The 18,939-nt window shown below is 41.5% G+C and overlaps 4 protein-coding genes across 4 annotated transcripts; all 4 read left to right on the top strand.

Moving 5' to 3' along the window:
• The first annotated feature begins 600 nt into the window (after window positions 1-600).
• LOC139468730 (uncharacterized) lies at window positions 601-1,589 on the top strand. Its single transcript, XM_071250857.1, has 3 exons — window positions 601-625; window positions 1,061-1,140; window positions 1,320-1,589. The coding sequence occupies exons 1-3, from the start codon at window positions 601-603 to the stop codon at window positions 1,587-1,589; spliced, it is 375 nt and encodes a 124-aa protein (XP_071106958.1).
• Window positions 1,590-4,115: 2,526 nt separating this feature from the next.
• On the top strand, window positions 4,116-5,104 carry LOC139468120 (uncharacterized). The gene is made up of 3 exons (XM_071249877.1): window positions 4,116-4,140; window positions 4,576-4,655; window positions 4,835-5,104. The coding sequence occupies exons 1-3, from the start codon at window positions 4,116-4,118 to the stop codon at window positions 5,102-5,104; spliced, it is 375 nt and encodes a 124-aa protein (XP_071105978.1).
• Window positions 5,105-7,452: 2,348 nt separating this feature from the next.
• On the top strand, window positions 7,453-8,441 carry LOC139468123 (uncharacterized). Its single transcript, XM_071249879.1, has 3 exons — window positions 7,453-7,477; window positions 7,913-7,992; window positions 8,172-8,441. Exons 1-3 carry the CDS (start codon window positions 7,453-7,455, stop codon window positions 8,439-8,441), a joined length of 375 nt encoding a protein of 124 aa, XP_071105980.1.
• Window positions 8,442-10,742: 2,301 nt separating this feature from the next.
• On the top strand, window positions 10,743-11,729 carry LOC139468731 (uncharacterized). Its single transcript, XM_071250858.1, has 3 exons — window positions 10,743-10,767; window positions 11,201-11,280; window positions 11,460-11,729. Exons 1-3 carry the CDS (start codon window positions 10,743-10,745, stop codon window positions 11,727-11,729), a joined length of 375 nt encoding a protein of 124 aa, XP_071106959.1.
• The last annotated feature ends 7,210 nt before the right edge of the window (window positions 11,730-18,939 follow it).

The raw sequence follows: 18,939 nt of genomic DNA, 5'->3' as shown, positions 1-18,939 counted from the left end.
TGTGTGTTTTTTAAAGAAAAGTTTTATTTAGGCTCATAGTTTATAACTGGTTTTGCATCCATAGCTGAAAAAATATCTAGTCTCCCTCACATTCTTACTAGCCCACTAGCCCGTGTCAGTTTGTCGAATGTAAAAGGTATTGTGAAGGCTGGTATAACAGAGGGTTCTTATATGGTATCGCTATTCGGCCCAGCCACGTGGCCAACGTTTCAGGTTAATGTCTACAAGTGATGATCCATATGAAAATGAACAAAATTTGCCCTGTTCCGAATAATGGAGGCACGAAAAACACCCAGTTTCACCAGCACGTTTTTTCAAACTCTAAACTGATGTATGCAACGTTTCAGTTGTAAGTTACAACTTAAGCCTGGTGTTCAGACGAAATAAACCCGTCTGTTTTCAGCCTCTGCAATGCCATTAGGCTTGACCACGCCGGAAGCTGTCGATGAGCCTCGTTCTGAGTCCTCGAACTCCGTAACGTAGTTACCGTTGCCGTTACCCACGTCCCTTCTGTTTACAACAGAAAAACGATCGCATTTGCTCCGCTGACCTCTACGTTTCGCTCACTGCTGTATCTTTCCAAGTGTGCCTTCTTCCAAGATGAACACAAGGCTTCACATTCAAGGTATTTAAGGTCACAATTATTCCACTTAACAGTATTAAGATGTTAATATAGATGTGAAATTGGTCGTTGTTAGGCAGCAGTATCGGGACTGAAGATGGCGGCCGCCATTTGCAATTGTCTTAATTGAAAAATTTGGATTGTAAACTTGACATGTGGTGCTTAGATGAAACCTGTTCGTTCATTATAGTGTCGAGCGTTGTAGTACAGATGTAAGATAACCTGTATTACGTGAAAAGCAGCTGTTTGGCCCATTTTATTGGTTAATGGTGGTCTTGCAGCACAGCCTGTAAAGCCCACATACACTTGGAATTCGCATTGTCAAAAGGCCGAGGTCTAATGACATATTGTAGCTGTCAGAAGACGTAAGTTGTGATTTTGTAAACGCAGCCGCCGGCGTACATTTAACTGAACCTAGCTTTCGTTTTTCTTTTTCAGCTCGGGAGGACATAATTCGCTATTATGGCACTCCTGCGGCTGTGAGTTTGTGGCCGTCTCAGGATGAGGAGTCCGACTGTGTATGTAGTTTTACATGCCCTCCCTGTCACTTCTTCCTTCTATTATAGCCCCTGTTTTATTGTACATTAAGTCTGCCCAGTCCCTATAATAAACTGTGATTCGTTTTCTTTGCAAACGTATCCCGTATTCTGTCTCACATGCCTCCCTTTGTCCCTCCTTCCACCCCCTCGATGTGTAGCGTTCCCTGGCTGTGTCCCCTTCCCGTTGTCCCGCGCCCCTGAGCGTCTTCACTCCGTTCTGGGCCCGCCCTGTCTACGGTGAGACGCTCCCTGCCCCCGTCACCATTAACCACGCTGATCACTACCCTGCCCCAAGTGACGACGATGACAGTGACTACTGGGTGTACGAGGACGAGGACGACCACAGCTTTGTGGATGACAGAGAGATTCATCCCTTTAGAAAGGCGCTGACGAGAGCTGCTGCCTTCTTTAGGAAGATCTTCTCTTAGACTCCTTATCCTTTTACTGCTGAATGTGTTCGAGTGAGTGAGTGAATGAGCATGTGTGTATGTATGTGTGCGTATGTGAGAGTAAATGAAAGATTGAATGAGCATGTGTTCGTGTAAATGTGTAAGTGTGCTAGTGTGTGTGTGTGTTAGTGTGTCAGTGTGTGTGTGTGTGTGTGTGTCTGTGTGATTGACTGACTGAATGAGTATGTATGTATGTGTGTGTGATCTTCTCTTAGACTCCTTATCCTTTTAATGTCTGAATGTGTTCGAGTGAGTGAGTGAATGAGCATGTGTGAATGTATGTGTGCGTATGTGAGTGTAAATGAAAGATTGAATGAGCATGTGTTCGTGTTAGTGTGTAAGTGTGCTAATGTGTCTGTGTGTCTGTGTGATTGACTGACTGAATGAGTATGTATGTATGTGTGTGTGATCTTCTCTTAGACTCCTTATCCTTTTAATGTCTGAATGTGTTGGAGTGAGTGAGTGAATGAGCATGTGTGTATGTATGTGTGCGTATGTGAGTGTAAATGAAAGATTGAATGAGCATGTGTTCGTGTTAGTGTGTAAGTGTGCTAATGTGTGTGTGTGTCTGTGTGTGTGTCTGTGTGTGTGACTGACTGAATGAGTATGTATGTATGTGTGTGTGAGAGGAAGAAGGTATGTATGTTAGAGATGAGAGTTAGAGTGAATTAACGAGTACATATATGTCTGTATAAGACACAGAGAGAGAGAGAGAGTGAGAGAGAGAGAGAGTACCTTTCCACATAACCGCTCTTTGTGCATTTTGGCGTATTTTTAGGCACATACATTTTGGCCCAACTTTCACTTTCGTTTCGGCAAACCTCTTGGCTTATTAGAATCGCACAAGACTATACGTTCTATACAATTTTGGCCCGTTTTTGGATCTCTCTTGAGACATATTACTTTCGGCTTTCTGTTATCTGAATAAATGTTTCTGTAATGTATACACAAGTTGTCTGTTTTGTCTACAGTGTTTCATCCTTACAGCTAATAATATCTGGGCGACAGCAGCATCGCAATATAGGCATCTGGCCAAATCCCAAGGTTCCCGAACATGAGACATAAATTCCTATGGATATTGTTAATCAGTGAAAGTTGCCCCTACATTGCTGTTCTGCTGTGTCCCAATTTCATGATCTGTACTCGGCAGAAGATTTCTGAATAGGTGGGGCTACCTTAAGATTTGATACTTCTAAATTTTTATGTGGCGACAATTGTGACACGGGATATTTTCCGAGGATAGCTCTCTTGGACACTTTGTTATTGAAGAATTTTAATATTCCAATTAACTAGCTAAACTTTTCTAATGAAACAATGATTGTGGCTTCCTATTGATGGAGTTCGAATCGAGAATTGCCTTTCTTCTCTAAAACACAAGTGTCGCCACATAGGATATATTACGAGCACTTCACCATCTAATACCGGTAGTCGGACAAGGGATTGAGAGTGATCTCCCTTCGCCCCAGACAATATTGGATGCCACTCGTCTCTTCATTGTGGCCTTCCAGAAATCGACTTCACTGCTGTTCCTTTGGCCTGTGATCTTCAGAAAAAGCAGAGGGCATGCTTTTATACATAGGCTGTGGTCAGGTGCAAGTAAAAAGCCTATGTTGACACCTACTTGTATGCAAGAGTAGATTAATACAAATATGACGTAATATTCGTATCTGGCATTCTACAAAAATACATAAATGATAGAAGGGGTCTGAATTCGTCCCCTGTACGTCCACATCAGCGTTTTCAAAATGGAACGGACAATTGGATTTCTCTGACTGTGAGTGTGTGGGTGGGAAGGATTTTATCAGAAACAAATAAATTGTCTCAGAAATTGATTGGAAAATAATTATGCTTCAGACTGTTGAACAAAAAGAACATGTCGGCCACCAAAAATAAATTGTTGCAAGGTGTGTGTTTTTTAAAGAAAAGTTTTATTTAGGCTCATAGTTTATAACTGGTTTTGCATCCGTAGCTGAAAAAATATCTAGTCTCCCTCACATTCTTACTAGCCCACTAGCCCGTGTCAGTTTGTCGAATGTAAAAGGTATTGTGAAGGCTGGTATAACAGAGGGTTCTTATATGGTATCGCTATTCGGCCCAGCCACGTGGCCAACGTTTCAGGTTAATGTCTACAAGTGATGATCCATATGAAAATGAACAAAATTCGCCCTGTTCCGAGTAATGGAGGCACGAAAAACACCCAGTTTCACCAGCACGTTTTTTCAAACTCTAAACTGATGTATGCAACGTTTCAGTTGTAAGTTACAACTTAAGCCTGGTGTTCAGACGAAATAAACCCGTCTGTTTTCAGCCTCTGCAATGCCATTAGGCTTGACCACGCCGGAAGCTGTCGATGAGCCTCGTTCTGAGTCCTCGAACTCCGTAACGTAGTTACCGTTGCCGTTACCCACGTCCCTTCTGTTTACAACAGAAAAACGATCGCATTTGCTCCGCTGACCTCTACGTTTCGCTCACTGCTGTATCTTTCCAAGTGTGCCTTCTTCCAAGATGAACACAAGGCTTCACATTCAAGGTATTTAAGGTCACAATTATTCCACTTAACAGTATTAAGATGTTAATATAGATGTGAAATTGGTCGTTGTTAGGCAGCAGTATCGGGACTGAAGATGGCGGCCGCCATTTGCAATTGTCTTAATTGAAAAATTTGGATTGTAAACTTGACATGTGGTGCTTAGATGAAACCTGTTCGTTCATTATAGTGTCGAGCGATGTAGTACAGATGTAAGATAACCTGTATTACGTGAAAAGCAGCTGTTTGACCCATTTTATTGGTTAATGGTGGTATTGCAGCACAGCCTGTAAAGCCCACATACACTTGAAATTCGCATTGTCAAAAGGCCGAGGTCTAGTGACATATTGTAGCTGTCAGAAGACGTAAGTTGTGATTTTGTAAACGCAGCCGCCGGCGTACATTTAACTGAACCTAGCTTTCGTTTTTCTTTTTCAGCTCGGGAGGACATAATTCGCTATTATGGCACTCCTGCGGCTGTGAGTTTGTGGCCGTCTCAGGATGAGGAGTCCGACTGTGTATGTAGTTTTACATGCCCTCCCTGTCACTTCTTCCTTCTATTATAGCCCCTGTTTTATTGTACATTAAGTCTGCCCAGTCCCTATAATAAACTGTGATTCGTTTTCTTTGCAAACGTATCCCGTATTCTGTCTCACATACCTCCCTTTGTCCCTCCTTCCACCCCCTCGATGTGTAGCGTTCCCTGGCTGTGTCCCCTTCCCGTTGTCCCGACCCCCTGAGCGTCTTCACTCCGTTCTGGGCCCGCCCTGTCTACGGTGAGACGCTCCCTGCCCCCGTCACCATTAACCACGCTGATCACTACCCTGCCCCAAGTGACGACGATGACAGTGACTACTGGGTGTACGAGGACGAGGACGACCACAGCTTTGTGGATGACAGAGAGATTCATCCCTTTAGAAAGGCGCTGACGAGAGCTGCTGCCTTCTTTAGGAAGATCTTCTCTTAGACTCCTTATCCTTTTACTGCTGAATGTGTTCGAGTGAGTGAGTGAATGAGCATGTGTGTATGTATGTGTGCGTATGTGAGAGTAAATGAAAGATTGAATGAGCATGTGTTCGTGTAAGTGTGTAAGTGTGCTAGTGTGTGTGTGTTAGTGTGTGTGTGTGTGTTTGTGTGTATGTGTGTCTGTGTGATTGACTGACTGAATGAGTATGTATGAATGTGTGTGTGATCTTCTCTTAGACTCCTTATCCTTTTAATGTCTGAATGTGTTCGAGTGAGTGAGAGAATGAGCATGTGTGTATGTATGTGTGCGTATGTGAGTGTAAATGAAAGATTGAATGAGCATGTGTTCGTGTTAGTGTATTAGTGTGTAAGTGTGCTAATGTGTGTGTGTGTGTCTGTGTGTCTGTGTGTGTGACTGACTGAATGAGTATGTATGTATGTGTGTGTGAGAGGAAGAAGGTATGTATGTTAGAGATGAGAGTTAGAGTGAATTAACGAGTACATATATGTCTGTATAAGAGAGAGAGAGAGAGAGAGAGAGAGAGAGAGAGAGAGAGAGAGAGAGAGAGAGAGAGTACCTTTCCACATAACTGCTCTTTGTGCATTTTGGCGTATTTTTAGGCACATACATTTTGGCCCAACTTTCACTTTCGTTTCGGCAAACCTCTTGGCTTATTAGAATCGCACAAGACTATACGTTCTATACAATTTTGGCCCGTTTTTGGATCTCTCTTGAGGCATATTACTTTCGGCTTTCTGTGATCTGAATAAATGTTTCTGTAATGTATACACAAGTTGTCTGTTTTGTCTACAGTGTTTCATCCTTACAGCTAATAATATCTGGGCGACAGCAGCATCGCAATATAGGCATCTGGCCAAATCCCAAGGTTCCCGAACACGAGACATAAATTCATATGGATATTGTTAATCAGTGAAAGTTGCCCCTATATTGCTGTTCTGCTGTGTCCCAATTTCATGATCTGTACTCGGCAGAAGATTTCTGAATAGGTGGGGCTACCTTAAGATTTGACACTTCTAAATTTTTATGTGGCGACAATTGTGACACGGGATATTTTCCGAGGATAGCTCTCTTGGACACTTTGTTATTGAAGAATTTTAATATTCCAATAAACTAGCTAAACTTTTCTAATGAAACAATGATTGTGGCTTCCTATTGATGGAGTTCGAATCGAGAATTGCCTTTCTTCTCTAAAACACAAGTGTCGCCACATAGGATATATTACGAGCACTTCACCATCTAATACCGGTAGTCGGACAAGGGATTGAGAGTGATCTCCCTTCGCCCCAGACAATATTGGATTCCACTCGTCTCTTCATTGTGGCCTTCCAGAAATCGACTTCACTGCTGTTCCTTTGGCCTGTGATCTTCAGAAAAAGCAGAGGGCATGCTTTTATACATAGGCTGTGGTCAGGTGCAAGTAAAACGCCTATGTTGACACCTACTTGTATGCAAGAGTAGATTAATACAAATATGACGTAATATTCGTATCTGGCATTCTACAAAAATACATAAATGATAGAAGGGGTCTGAATTCGTCCCCTGTACGTCCACATCAGCGTTTTCAAAATGGAACGGACAATTGGATTTCTCTGACTGTGAGTGTGTGGGTGGGAAGGATTTTATCAGAAACAAATAAATTGTCTCAGAAATTGATTGGAAAATAATTATGCTTCAGACTGTTGAACAAAAAGAACATGTCGGCCACCAAAAATAAATTGTTGCAAGGTGTGTGTTTTTTAAAGAAAAGTTTTATTTAGGCTCATAGTTTATAACTGGTTTTGCATCCATAGCTGAAAAAATATCTAGTCTCCCTCACATTCTTACTAGCCCACTAGCCCGTGTCAGTTTGTCGAATGTAAAAGGTATTGTGAAGGCTGGTATAACAGAGGGTTCTTATATGGTATCGCTATTCGGCCCAGCCACGTGGCCAACGTTTCAGGTTAATGTCTACAAGTGATGATCCATATGAAAATGAACAAAATTCGCCCTGTTCCGAGTAATGGAGGCACGAAAAACACCCAGTTTCACCAGCACGTTTTTTTCAAACTCTAAACTGATGTATGCAACGTTTCAGTTGTAAGTTACAACTTAAGCCTGGTGTTCAGACGAAATAAACCCGTCTGTTTTCAGCCTCTGCAATGCCATTAGGCTTGACCACGCCGGAAGCTGTCGATGAGCCTCGTTCTGAGTCCTCGAACTCCGTAACATAGTTACCGTTGCCGTTACCCACGTCCCTTCTGTTTACAACAGAAAAACGATCGCATTTGCTCCGCTGACCTCTACGTTTCGCTCACTGCTGTATCTTTCCAAGTGTGCCTTCTTCCAAGATGAACACAAGGCTTCACATTCAAGGTATTTAAGGTCACAATTATTCCACTTAACAGTATTAAGATGTTAATATAGATGTGAAATTGGTCGTTGTTAGGCAGCAGTATCGGGACTGAAGATGGCGGCCGCCATTTGCAATTGTCTTAATTGAAAAATTTGGATTGTAAACTTGACATGTGGTGCTTAGATGAAACCTGTTCGTTCATTATAGTGTCGAGCGTTGTAGTACAGATGTAAGATAACCTGTATTACGTGAAAAGCAGCTGTTTGGCCCATTTTATTGGTTAATGGTGGTCTTGCAGCACAGCCTGTAAAGCCCACATACACTTGGAATTCGCATTGTCAAAAGGCCGAGGTCTAATGACATATTGTAGCTGTCAGAAGACGTAAGTTGTGATTTTGTAAACGCAGCCGCCGGCGTACATTTAACTGAACCTAGCTTTCGTTTTTCTTTTTCAGCTCGGGAGGACATAATTCGCTATTATGGCACTCCTGCGGCTGTGAGTTTGTGGCCGTCTCAGGATGAGGAGTCCGACTGTGTATGTAGTTTTACATGCCCTCCCTGTCACTTCTTCCTTCTATTATAGCCCCTGTTTTATTGTACATTAAGTCTGCCCAGTCCCTATAATAAACTGTGATTCGTTTTCTTTGCAAACGTATCCCGTATTCTGTCTCACATGCCTCCCTTTGTCCCTCCTTCCACCCCCTCGATGTGTAGCGTTCCCTGGCTGTGTCCCCTTCCCGTTGTCCCGACCCCCTGAGCGTCTTCACTCCGTTCTGGGCCCGCCCTGTCTACGGTGAGACGCTCCCTGCCCCCGTCACCATTAACCACGCTGATCACTACCCTGCCCCAAGTGACGACGATGACAGTGACTACTGGGTGTACGAGGACGAGGACGACCACAGCTTTGTGGATGATAGAGAGATTCATCCCTTTAGAAAGGCGCTGACGAGAGCTGCTGCCTTCTTTAGGAAGATCTTCTCTTAGACTCCTTATCCTTTTACTGCTGAATGTGTTCGAGTGAGTGAGTGAATGAGCATGTGTGTATGTATGTGTGCGTATGTGAGAGTAAATGAAAGATTGAATGAGCATGTGTTCGTGTAAGTGTGTAAGTGTGCTAGTGTGTGTGTGTGTGTGTCTGTGTGATTGACTGACTGAATGAGTATGTATGTATGTGTGTGTGATCTTCTCTTAGACTCCTTATCCTTTTAATGTCTGAATGTGTTGGAGTGAGTGAGTGAATGAGCATGTGTGTATGTATGTGTGCGTATGTGAGTGTAAATGAAAGATTGAATGAGCATGTGTTCGTGTTAGTGTGTTAGTGTGCTAATGTGTGTGTGTCTGTGTGTGTGTGTGTGTGTGTGTGTGTGTGTGTGACTGACTGAATGAGTATGTATGTATGTGTGTGTGAGAGGAAGAAGGTATGTATGTTAGAGATGAGAGTTAGAGTGAATTAACGAGTACATACATGTCTGTATAAGAGAGAGAGAGAGATAGAGAGAGAGGGAGAGAGAGAGAGAGAGTACCTTTCCACATAACCGCTCTTTGTGCATTTTGGCGTATTTTTAGGCACATACATTTGGGCCCAACTTTCACTTTCGTTTCGGCAAACCTCTTGGCTTATTAGAATCGCACAAGACTATACGTTCTATACAATTTTGGCCCGTTTTTTTATCTCTCTTGAGGCATATTACTTTCGGCTTTCTGTTATCTGAATAAATGTTTCTGTAATGTATACACAAGTTGTCTGTTTTGTCTACAGTGTTTCATCCTTACAGCTAATAATATCTGGGCGACAGCAGCATCGCAATATAGGCATCTGGCCAAATCCCAAGGTTCCCGAACATGAGACATAAATTCATATGGATATTGTTAATCAGTGAAAGTTGCCCCTATATTGCTGTTCTGCTGTGTCCCAATTTCATGATCTGTACTCGGCAGAAGATTTCTGAATAGGTGGGGCTACCTTAAGATTTGATACTTCTAAATTTTTATGTGGCGACAATTGTGACACGGGATATTTTCCGAGGATAGCTCTCTTGGACACTTTGTTATTGAAGAATTTTAATATTCCAATTAACTAGCTAAACTTTTCTAATGAAACAATGATTGTGGCTTCCTATTGATGGAGTTCGAATCGAGAATTGCCTTTCTTCTCTAAAACACAAGTGTCGCCACATAGGATATATTACGAGCACTTCACCATCTAATACCGGTAGTCGGACAAGGGATTGAGAGTGATCTCCCTTCGACCCAGACAATATTGGATTCTACTCGTCTCTTCATTGTGGCCTTCCAGAAATCGACTTCACTGCTGTTCCTTTGGCCCGTGATCTTCAGAAAAAGCAGAGGGCATGCTTTTATACATAGGCTGTGGTCAGGTGCAAGTAAAAAGCCTATGTTGACACCTACTTGTATGCAAGAGTAGATTAATACAAATATGACGTAATATTCGTATCTGGCATTCTACAAAAATACATAAATGATAGAAGGGGTCTGAATTCGTCCCCTATACGTCCACATCAGCGTTTTCAAAATGGAACGGACAATTGGATTTCTCTGACTGTGAGTGTGTGGGTGGGAAGGATTTTATCAGAAACAAATAAATTGTCTCAGAAATTGATTGGAAAATAATTATGCTTCAGACTGTTGAACAAAAAGAACATGTCGGCCACCAAAAATAAATTGTTGCAAGGTGTGTGTTTTTTAAAGAAAAGTTTTATTTAGGCTCATAGTTTATAACTGGTTTTGCATCCGTAGCTGAAAAAATATCTAGTCTCCCTCACATTCTTACTAGCCCACTAGCCCGTGTCAGATTGTCGAATGTGAAAGGTATTGTGAAGACTGGTATAACAGAGGGTTCTTATATGGCATCGCTATTCGGCCCAGCCAACGTTTAAGGTTAATGTCTACAAGTGATGATCCATATGAAAATGAACAAAATTCGCCCTGTTCCGAGTAATGGAGGCACGAAAAACACCCAGTTTCACCAGCACGTTTTTTCAAACTCTAAACTGATGTATGCAACGTTTCAGTTGTAAGTTACAACTTAAGCCTGGTGTTCAGACGAAATAAACCCGTCTGTTTTCAGCCTCTGCAATGCCATTAGGCTTGACCACGCCGGAAGCTGTCGATGAGCTTCGTTCTGAGTCCTCGAACTCCGTAACGTAGTTACCGTTGCCGTTACCCACGTCCCTTCTGTTTACAACAGAAAAACGATCGCATTTGCTCCGCTGACCTCTACGTTTCGCTCACTGCTGTATCTTTCCAAGTGTGCCTTCTTCCAAGATGAACACAAGGCTTCACATTCAAGGTATTTAAGGTCACAATTATTCCACTTAACAGTATTAAGATGTTAAATTAGATGTGAAATTGGTCGTTGTTAGGCAGCAGTATCGGGACTGAAGATGGCGGCCGCCATTTGCAATTGTCTTAATTAAAAAATTTGGATTGTAAACTTGACGTGGTGCTTAGATGTAACCTGTTCGTTCATTATAGTGTCGAGCGATGTAGTACAGATGTAAGATAACCTGTATTACGTGAAAAGCAGCTGTTTGGACCATTTTATTGGTTAATGGTGGTCTTGCAGCACAGCCTGTAAAGCCAACATACACTTGGAATTCGCATTGTCAAAAGGCTGAGGTCTAGTGACATATTGTAGCTGTCAGAAGACGTAAGTTGTGATTTTGTAAACGCAGCCGCCGGCGTACATTTAACTGAACCTAGCTTTCGTTTTTCTTTTTCAGCTCGGGAGGACATAATTCGCTATTATGGCACTCCTGCGGCTGTGAGTTTGTGGCCGTCTCAGGATGAGGAGTCCGACTGTGTATGTAGTTTTACATGCCCTCCCTGTCACTTCTTCCTTCTATTATAGCCCCTGTTTTATTGTACATTAAGTCTGCCCAGTCCCTATAATAAACTGTGATTCGTTTTCTTTGCAAACGTATCCCGTATTCTGTCTCACATGCCTCCCTTTGTCCCTCCTTCCACCCCCTCGATGTGTAGCGTTCCCTGGCTGTGTCCCCTTCCCGTTGTCCCGACCCCCTGAGCGTCTTCACTCCGTTCTGGGCCCGCCCTGTCTACGGTGAGACGCTCCCTGCCCCCGTCACCATTAACCACGCTGATCACTACCCTGCCCCAAGTGACGGCGATGACAGTGACTACTGGGTGTACGAGGACGAGGACGACCACAGCTTTGTGGATGACAGAGAGATTCATCCCTTTAGAAAGGCGCTGACGAGAGCTGCTGCCTTCTTTAGGAAGATCTTCTCTTAGACTCCTTATCCTTTTACTGCTGAATGTGTTCGAGTGAGTGAGTGAATGAGCATGTGTTCGTGTAAGTGTGTTAGTGTGTGTGTGTTAGTGTGTGTGTGTGATAAAACACGTGTTATTTTAAAGGGAAATATTAACATTTAGTCTGTTCGGCTGACTTATTCTCACTATTGTTTCCTGAATAAAATATAATTTAAAACACATTAGCTTACCTCTTGCTGAAATGCGTGGCACGGTTAATGTTAAATATCCATGTGAAATAAACCGAGATATTCTGTATTCAAATATTCTTTGTTTTTATGTTACACCAGATGTTGTTATCAAGCAATATGCCTGTGACCAACCATACACATATGAAAAATTCAATGCTAGAGAAAGAATAATTTCAACTTTCCAACGAAACCATTTCCATCTGGTGTAAACGTTAACAATAGCGGTAAAAAATATATCAATGGATAACTGAAAATCGATGAGCACTTACTGTAACATTATAAAGTGATATATAAATAGATATAATGCTATTGTATAGATGTATGCACAGACGTATTGATGAAACAATAAGTTTTGACAGCCCGGCCAAGTTACAACACCAAGTAAAATGTTATTGTATCTCAAGCTACTTCAGGCGTGACATCATTAACTTCTTTGATAGGCACTTAGAAGTTAGAGTACTAAGAATTTATGGATGAACAACTTCTTTATTACAATTAAGAGCGACGTTTCGGTGTAGGTTCTAACACCGTTATCAAGCAAGTGATTTTCAGAGTTACTGACTTACTTATATTGGAGATGTAACGTGCGCTTTCCGACTGCAAGCGTATGTCGCACACGGGCCCGGCCAGGCCATTTAATGTGTTTCCAAAAAGGGGAAAAGTGAGTTTGTGCAACGAAGGAGGGGGGCTTTAGGGGTTGCTTATATAGTAATTTTGAAATTTTGAGATTTGGAAAGAATGCCAAGAGTGGGTGGGGGACGAACTAAGGGAGCTGTGTGTGTTGGGTGGTTGTTAAATAAGGAAGTTTTGGTTTTAATATTTTATTTGGGGTTTAAATGCGACTAATTAGTCCTGTTTTAATTAGGTATATGCCTAAGGCTTTGAATTTTTCTAATTTATTTTGTGCATTTAGGACTGATTCTAGTATAAGTCCGGTTTTAAGATTTAGGGTGGTCTGTAGTGTTGTTCGGTGTGTTTGGTAGTGTGTGCAGTGAATGAGTACGTGTTCTGGTGTTTCTAGTTGTTTGCAATGTGGGCAGTTTCCTGTTGTGTGTAGATTAGCTATTTTACGGTGATTATTTAGTTTGGTGTGGCCTGTTTGTAGTTTAGTAATTATTCTGTCGATTTTTTTGAATGGGTGTAGTATTTTTGGTTTAGTTAGGGTTTTTTTTAGTACTTTCCTGATTTGGCTATTTGAGTTTTGGTATATGTTTGTTTAGTGACACTTTTGATTTCTGATTTTGAGCTGGGTAAGTTTAAGCTTATTTCTGGGAGTTTAAGGGATACTTTTGCTGCTTTATCTGCCTTTTCATTTCCAAAGATTCCTACATGGGCGGGGATCCAAATGAACTCTATTTGATTTATTAGTTTGGGGCGGTTTTTAATGTTTTTATTTTTGAGGGCTTGTAGTCCACTTACAGAGTGTAGTAAGCAAGTATATATACAAGTAGGAGGCAATGTTTATACAGTAGAGTAGATATTGTTATACTGGAGTAGAGAAACCTGTTATGACCACACAAGGGTAGTGATGACAATCATCGGTGAAGTCAGTGCCATAAACAAAGGAAGAAGCCAGTAAATAAACAACGGGATTATGTCTTGTTGATGTTGAGTTGATGGTACGCCGGGGGTATGTAATATCCTTGGTCACGGTTGATTGAGGGCTGAAGTCTTTTGATGTTGATGGCTTCTTGAAGCTTCCTGATCTTGAAGTCTTTGAGGTTGGTGGCGAGGGTTGTGACTCTCTCCCACTGGATGCTGTGGCTTGGGTTGTCACGGATGTGATCTGATAGAGCTGATTTAGAGTCATCTTTGGAGACTGAGATTTGATGTTCTTTAATTTGGGTTTGGAAGGGCCTATGTAAGCTTGTCCACAATTGCATGGAATGTGGTACACTGCTCCTGATGGTTCTAGCTTGTGGCTGGATGGTGGTTTCCCTGTGGCTTTAATTGTGTTCTGAATAGTATGACTCCTTTTGAAAACTACATCAATGTTGGCATGTTTCTTTAAGAGTCTCTGGATTTTGTGGCTAACTATTGTTAGAACCTACACCGAAACGTCGCTCTTAATTGTAATAAAAAAGTTGTTCATCCATAAATTCTTATCCTTACTTAGTGACATCATTAGCTAGTAGCAGTAGTAAGTGACGTACAGTTATAACACTAAGTATAACATTATTGCATCTCAAGGTCAGGTGCAGCAGCATTAGCTAGTAGAAGTACTAAGTGACGTACAGTTATAACACTAAGTATAACATTATTGTATCTCAAGCTAGGCCACGTGTAACATCATTAGCTAGTGGTAGTACCAAGTGACGTACAGTTGCAAAACACTAAGTATTACGTTATTGTATCTCAAGCTACGTTAGGTGTGACATCAATAGCTAGTAGTAGTACTAAGTGACGTACGGTTATAACACTAAGTATAACGTTATTGTATCTCAAGCTACATCAGGTGTGACATCAATAGCTAGTAGTAGTACTGAGTGACGTACGGTTATAACACTAAGTATAACGTTTTTGTATCTCAAGCTACGTCAGGTGTGACATCATTAGCTAGTAGTAGTACTAAGTGACGTACAGTTATAACACTAAGTATAACGTTATTGTATCTCAAGCTACGTCAGGTGTGACATCAATAGCTAGTAGTAGTACTGAGTGACGTCCAGTTATAACACTAAGTATAACGTTATTGTATCTCAAGCTACGTCAGGTGTGACATCAATAGCTAGTAGTAGTACTAAGTGACGTACGGTTATTACACTAAGTATAACGTTTTTGTATCTCAAGCTACGTCAGGTGTGACATCATTAGCTAGTAGTAGTTCTAAGTGACGTACAGTTATAACACTAAGTATAACGTTATTTTTTATCTCAAGCAAGGTCAGGTGCAACAGCATTAGCTAGTAGTAGTTCTAAGTGACGTTCAGTTATAACACTAAGTAAAATGTTATTGTATCTCAAGGTCAGGTATAACCTGTTTTCCTTCTTTCTCGGTGCAGATATCCATGAATTTACTAACGAACTTGATTACGATACTTGGCAAAGCATCATGCTGTCTTTCTTCCACTTCATATGGAATTTGAAGAAATACCATAATAAAAAAATATGTATATCTGCTAGATACCTTACTGCTCTCAAAATGTACCATATTCATAGCACTGTGTAACATGATTTCTTTGTATGTAGTCAAGTACTTTTATTGATGTATGGTAAATAATGTATTTGCCTATGTAAAATTAATTAATTCATTCATTAGCAAGTAGCAGTAGTCCAAAGTGATTAATAGTTACAGCACTAAGTATAACGTTATTGTATCTCATAAAACTAACGCCAGAGGTACATCCAGTTTTAATGACAATATTTAATTTAAAGTTAACCTTCTTTGAGAAGCATTTAGAAGTTGGAGTACTAAGCAAGTATAAGATATATGGATGTAATATGGAAGTTCATCTATATATCCTATCCTTACTTAAAGTTAAACATTTTTGTACGGATGAGATAGAAGTTGAAATAGGAAATGTTATATAATTATACACATTTTATGGGCCTTATTTAATTAAACCATTTTTAAAGAAATAGCGGGGAATAGCTGAGAAATAACTGTGAAACTGGACAGTGGGAAATTTATTATATGTGGTGATTGGCATTTAGTGTTCGGTGTAAACAAAGACACCTACAGTTACAAACACATTAATGGCCCAAAGGCTAGAAAAGAGGGACTGGAAATTATTTATAAACTAGATGTTAAGGACCAGTGGACAGAATCAAACCCAATGGAAAATAGATATACAAGGAGACAACCACTAAAACTGAGATTGTGACGTCACACTGGTAAGATGACGTCACTAGGATAGGTCATGCTACTGGGGGAAATAGCTAGTACCTTTCAAACAGAGAGAGAAACCATGAGCACAGATGTAAACGTGAATTCCTTTTGTTTCTGGAGCGGCAAGTGATGGTCAATTTTATACATACATCATTAAAGTGCATTGACATTTTCATATTTATTAACTACTCTAGTCCACTCAGCATATAATCATAATAATGCTACGGTATATTGGTTGCTGTATGATATTTCAATGATCATATTCATTGAACAGTCTTATAACATAAGTTAGTGTACAAAGAATAAATTACTTCTTAAACAGATACATTTCGACCTTATTTCATTCAAATACAGATATAGCTGAGAGACGCGTGTTTTACTGCATATAAGACACACACATTTACAATCGCCGTTGGCTATACACGAACATTACACAAAACACAATTAACGTTGTTCATTACATCATCAACGATGTATATGACACCTGGGCTCCCAACATCGAAGTAATAACAGTATAGCCGGAGGCAATGTTAGCTATTGGCCATACCTGACACGTTCGCCTACACGAGGGTTTTAAGTAATTAAAAAGGTGATTGCACAACTGGTGAAACCTAGCCCGTTCCATTATGGTTTTAAGGTGCATACTATATACATTATCAACACAGGACTCTACACTAGAGTTACGTTACAACAATGTCATAAACGATAAGGAACAGCAATCGTGACTATCAGTAAAGCTGACCGCGTAACGGCGTCCTTAGCAACGAAGGGAGTTAACTCTACATGATGTGCTTGCAATATTACAGGCAATATGAAGTTAAGGAAAACTTCAGCTATGTATACTGATATATTTTGGAACACAATATGGATATTAAACTATTTAGATAATTACATTAATCCTGCGCAGTACATGAATACATACACGAAATATTTCTCCTTTATATTGGGGCGTAATATTTATGGCACCAATTTTTAAATAAGACTTGACAGGTATCTCATACATTAGCATGCATTCGTTAAATTTTTTACCTTCTCTGGTTTCTGAGAAAACTTTCCATTTCCCCATTTCACACAGTTTACACAAAGTTGAAAAGCACTGTGCAATGGCCATAACTCTGTAAACAATGAATTCAAGACACCAATATACAAACTCATTTAAGATCATGACCAGTAATATCAGTGTGTAAAGTTTCAATTTTCTGACATTAAACAATTTTGAAACATTTGTCCCCATCGAGTGAGTGAGTGAGTTGGGTTTAACGCCGCTTTTCACATTATTCCAGGTATTTCACGGCGTGTCAGCTTAATGTGGGAGGAAAGCCCGAAGTGATGCAGGTCTAAGACGTTTACCACTTCGGTGAAACCCACGAGCACGGGTATGGTGCTGACAGACCTAAAAACATAATTGGGGCGAACCGGGATTCGAACCCACAATCATAGGTTTCTGGTGTGCCCAAGGGACGCAAATCTGCACAGTTAATCACGGCGCCTTAGACGACTGGGCCACCCGTGCCCCCACTTCCACAGGAGATATAGCTTGTCTGTGAACAAATGATATCTCAAAGAGAATCTACCAGAGTTCTTTCTTCACCACCCACTGGTCAGTTGACATAGGCCTTCAGGTTAAAATATTGAAATCTTACTCTTGTGATTCTGCTATAGCCTACATTTTTCCTAAAAACATATTTCTATTTATTTTATTCCAATACTGCCACGAAATAACAGCAAATACTGAACTCTTTAGTGAGGATGTGATCGAGTGCAAGGCCACAACATTCTATATCTGTGATGTCATAGTATAATAATGTGTACATAAATACAACATTGTTCACTTACTCCAACAATGGCAGCACTGCACTTGGTACACTTCGGGGCAAAGTACAGCTCGTAGTCTCGCTCGCAGTAGAGGTAGCCGTCCTCCCTTAGACGAGAAGCGGATGGATGGACAAACTCCATTCCTATTAGATAGAGAGGGGCAGGGGAAAGAGAGTCTGGCCACGCCGTGGAGAACATTATTCGGATGCTTGTGTTGTTGAGAGAGCCTCGTGGGGTGGTCCGAGCATCATGGTGTGGGGTGGAATTGTTCTTGCACAGAGGGTCGGCCCTGTGGTCTTCCAGAACATCGGTCCAGGGAGAGGCAATGGTGTCACAGCAGCTCGGTACGTTGATCAAGTCTTGAGACCACACGCCATACCTCATTTGGCACGTCGCCGCTACCACGAGTTTCAGCATGATTACGCCCGTGCCCACACTGCGAGAGCAACAAGAGACTTCCTCCAGCAGAATGGTGCAGAACCATGCAGTGGCCTGCCCTCAGTCCCGATTTAAATCCCATTGAGCACTTGTGGGGCGAGATTCAAAGACGGCTGAATGACGTCCGACCAAGGCCGACAACTGCAGCTGAACTGCGTCAGTGTGGGTGTTGCGGTACACTGATGTTCTTAGTCCATCATCTGTGGTTTGGAGGGACACGTCAAGGAAAGGAAGGTGTCGATTTGTTTCAGCCTCCATGGTGAACTGGATTCTCTGGTGCTGGGCGTTGAGATGTTGAGGAGCTCTGTGGGCTCGTTCTGGTGACACACAGACCAATACATCCAGTACAACTCCTGCCACCTTCCCCAGATAAACAAGCCATCACTGCCACCTTCACCCGACGTGCCAAATCCATTTGGCACCCTCATGCCCTCAGCAGTGAACTGGACCATCTCAAGGAAACCTTCACTTCCTCAACAGCTATCCTTCCCACCTAGTCTCCATAACCATCCGCAAGTCCCTCAAGAACTCCGACCCCAGGCCCAAACCAGCTCCATCGTACATCAAAATCACCATACCCTACCAAGGCCCTGTCACTCATCAGATTTCCCGCCTCATCAAGAATAAAGCCAACATAGATGTCACCTTCTCTAGCGGCAAGTCTATCAAGACCCATCTACAAGCAAATGACAGAGGCTCTAGCAGCGGGAGTCCCAACCCCCGAGGATGTATACACCTTGTCATAAATATCGCACCACCCACTTTTTTTCACTAAGTAAAACTGGATCTTTAACCTCATAAATATGGTGCTTAGAAAAGCACATTTAACTGTTTATATGGCCTCATGTGAGCGTTCAGTCAGAAAATTGACAACACAAGACAGAATTTGAGTACTAATTGAGGGTTTAATTGTAGCAAAC

This window comes from Haliotis cracherodii, unplaced genomic scaffold, assembly GCF_022045235.1.
Source record: "Haliotis cracherodii isolate W230 unplaced genomic scaffold, xgHalCrac1.p SCAF_2, whole genome shotgun sequence".
NCBI classification, from domain to species: domain Eukaryota; kingdom Metazoa; phylum Mollusca; class Gastropoda; order Lepetellida; family Haliotidae; genus Haliotis; species Haliotis cracherodii.
The sequence above is the reverse complement of the archived record's forward strand: the minus strand, read 5'-3'. Positions and strand labels throughout refer to the sequence as shown.

Coding starts and splice junctions, on each gene's coding strand:
- LOC139468730 (XM_071250857.1), top strand. CDS start 601: ATGAACACAAGGCTTCACATTCAAG. Junction 626..1,060: donor CACAAGGCTTCACATTCAAG/GTATTTAAGGTC, acceptor TTTCTTTTTCAG/CTCGGGAGGACATAATTCGC. Junction 1,141..1,319: donor AGGATGAGGAGTCCGACTGT/GTATGTAGTTTT, acceptor CTCGATGTGTAG/CGTTCCCTGGCTGTGTCCCC.
- LOC139468120 (XM_071249877.1), top strand. CDS start 4,116: ATGAACACAAGGCTTCACATTCAAG. Junction 4,141..4,575: donor CACAAGGCTTCACATTCAAG/GTATTTAAGGTC, acceptor TTTCTTTTTCAG/CTCGGGAGGACATAATTCGC. Junction 4,656..4,834: donor AGGATGAGGAGTCCGACTGT/GTATGTAGTTTT, acceptor CTCGATGTGTAG/CGTTCCCTGGCTGTGTCCCC.
- LOC139468123 (XM_071249879.1), top strand. CDS start 7,453: ATGAACACAAGGCTTCACATTCAAG. Junction 7,478..7,912: donor CACAAGGCTTCACATTCAAG/GTATTTAAGGTC, acceptor TTTCTTTTTCAG/CTCGGGAGGACATAATTCGC. Junction 7,993..8,171: donor AGGATGAGGAGTCCGACTGT/GTATGTAGTTTT, acceptor CTCGATGTGTAG/CGTTCCCTGGCTGTGTCCCC.
- LOC139468731 (XM_071250858.1), top strand. CDS start 10,743: ATGAACACAAGGCTTCACATTCAAG. Junction 10,768..11,200: donor CACAAGGCTTCACATTCAAG/GTATTTAAGGTC, acceptor TTTCTTTTTCAG/CTCGGGAGGACATAATTCGC. Junction 11,281..11,459: donor AGGATGAGGAGTCCGACTGT/GTATGTAGTTTT, acceptor CTCGATGTGTAG/CGTTCCCTGGCTGTGTCCCC.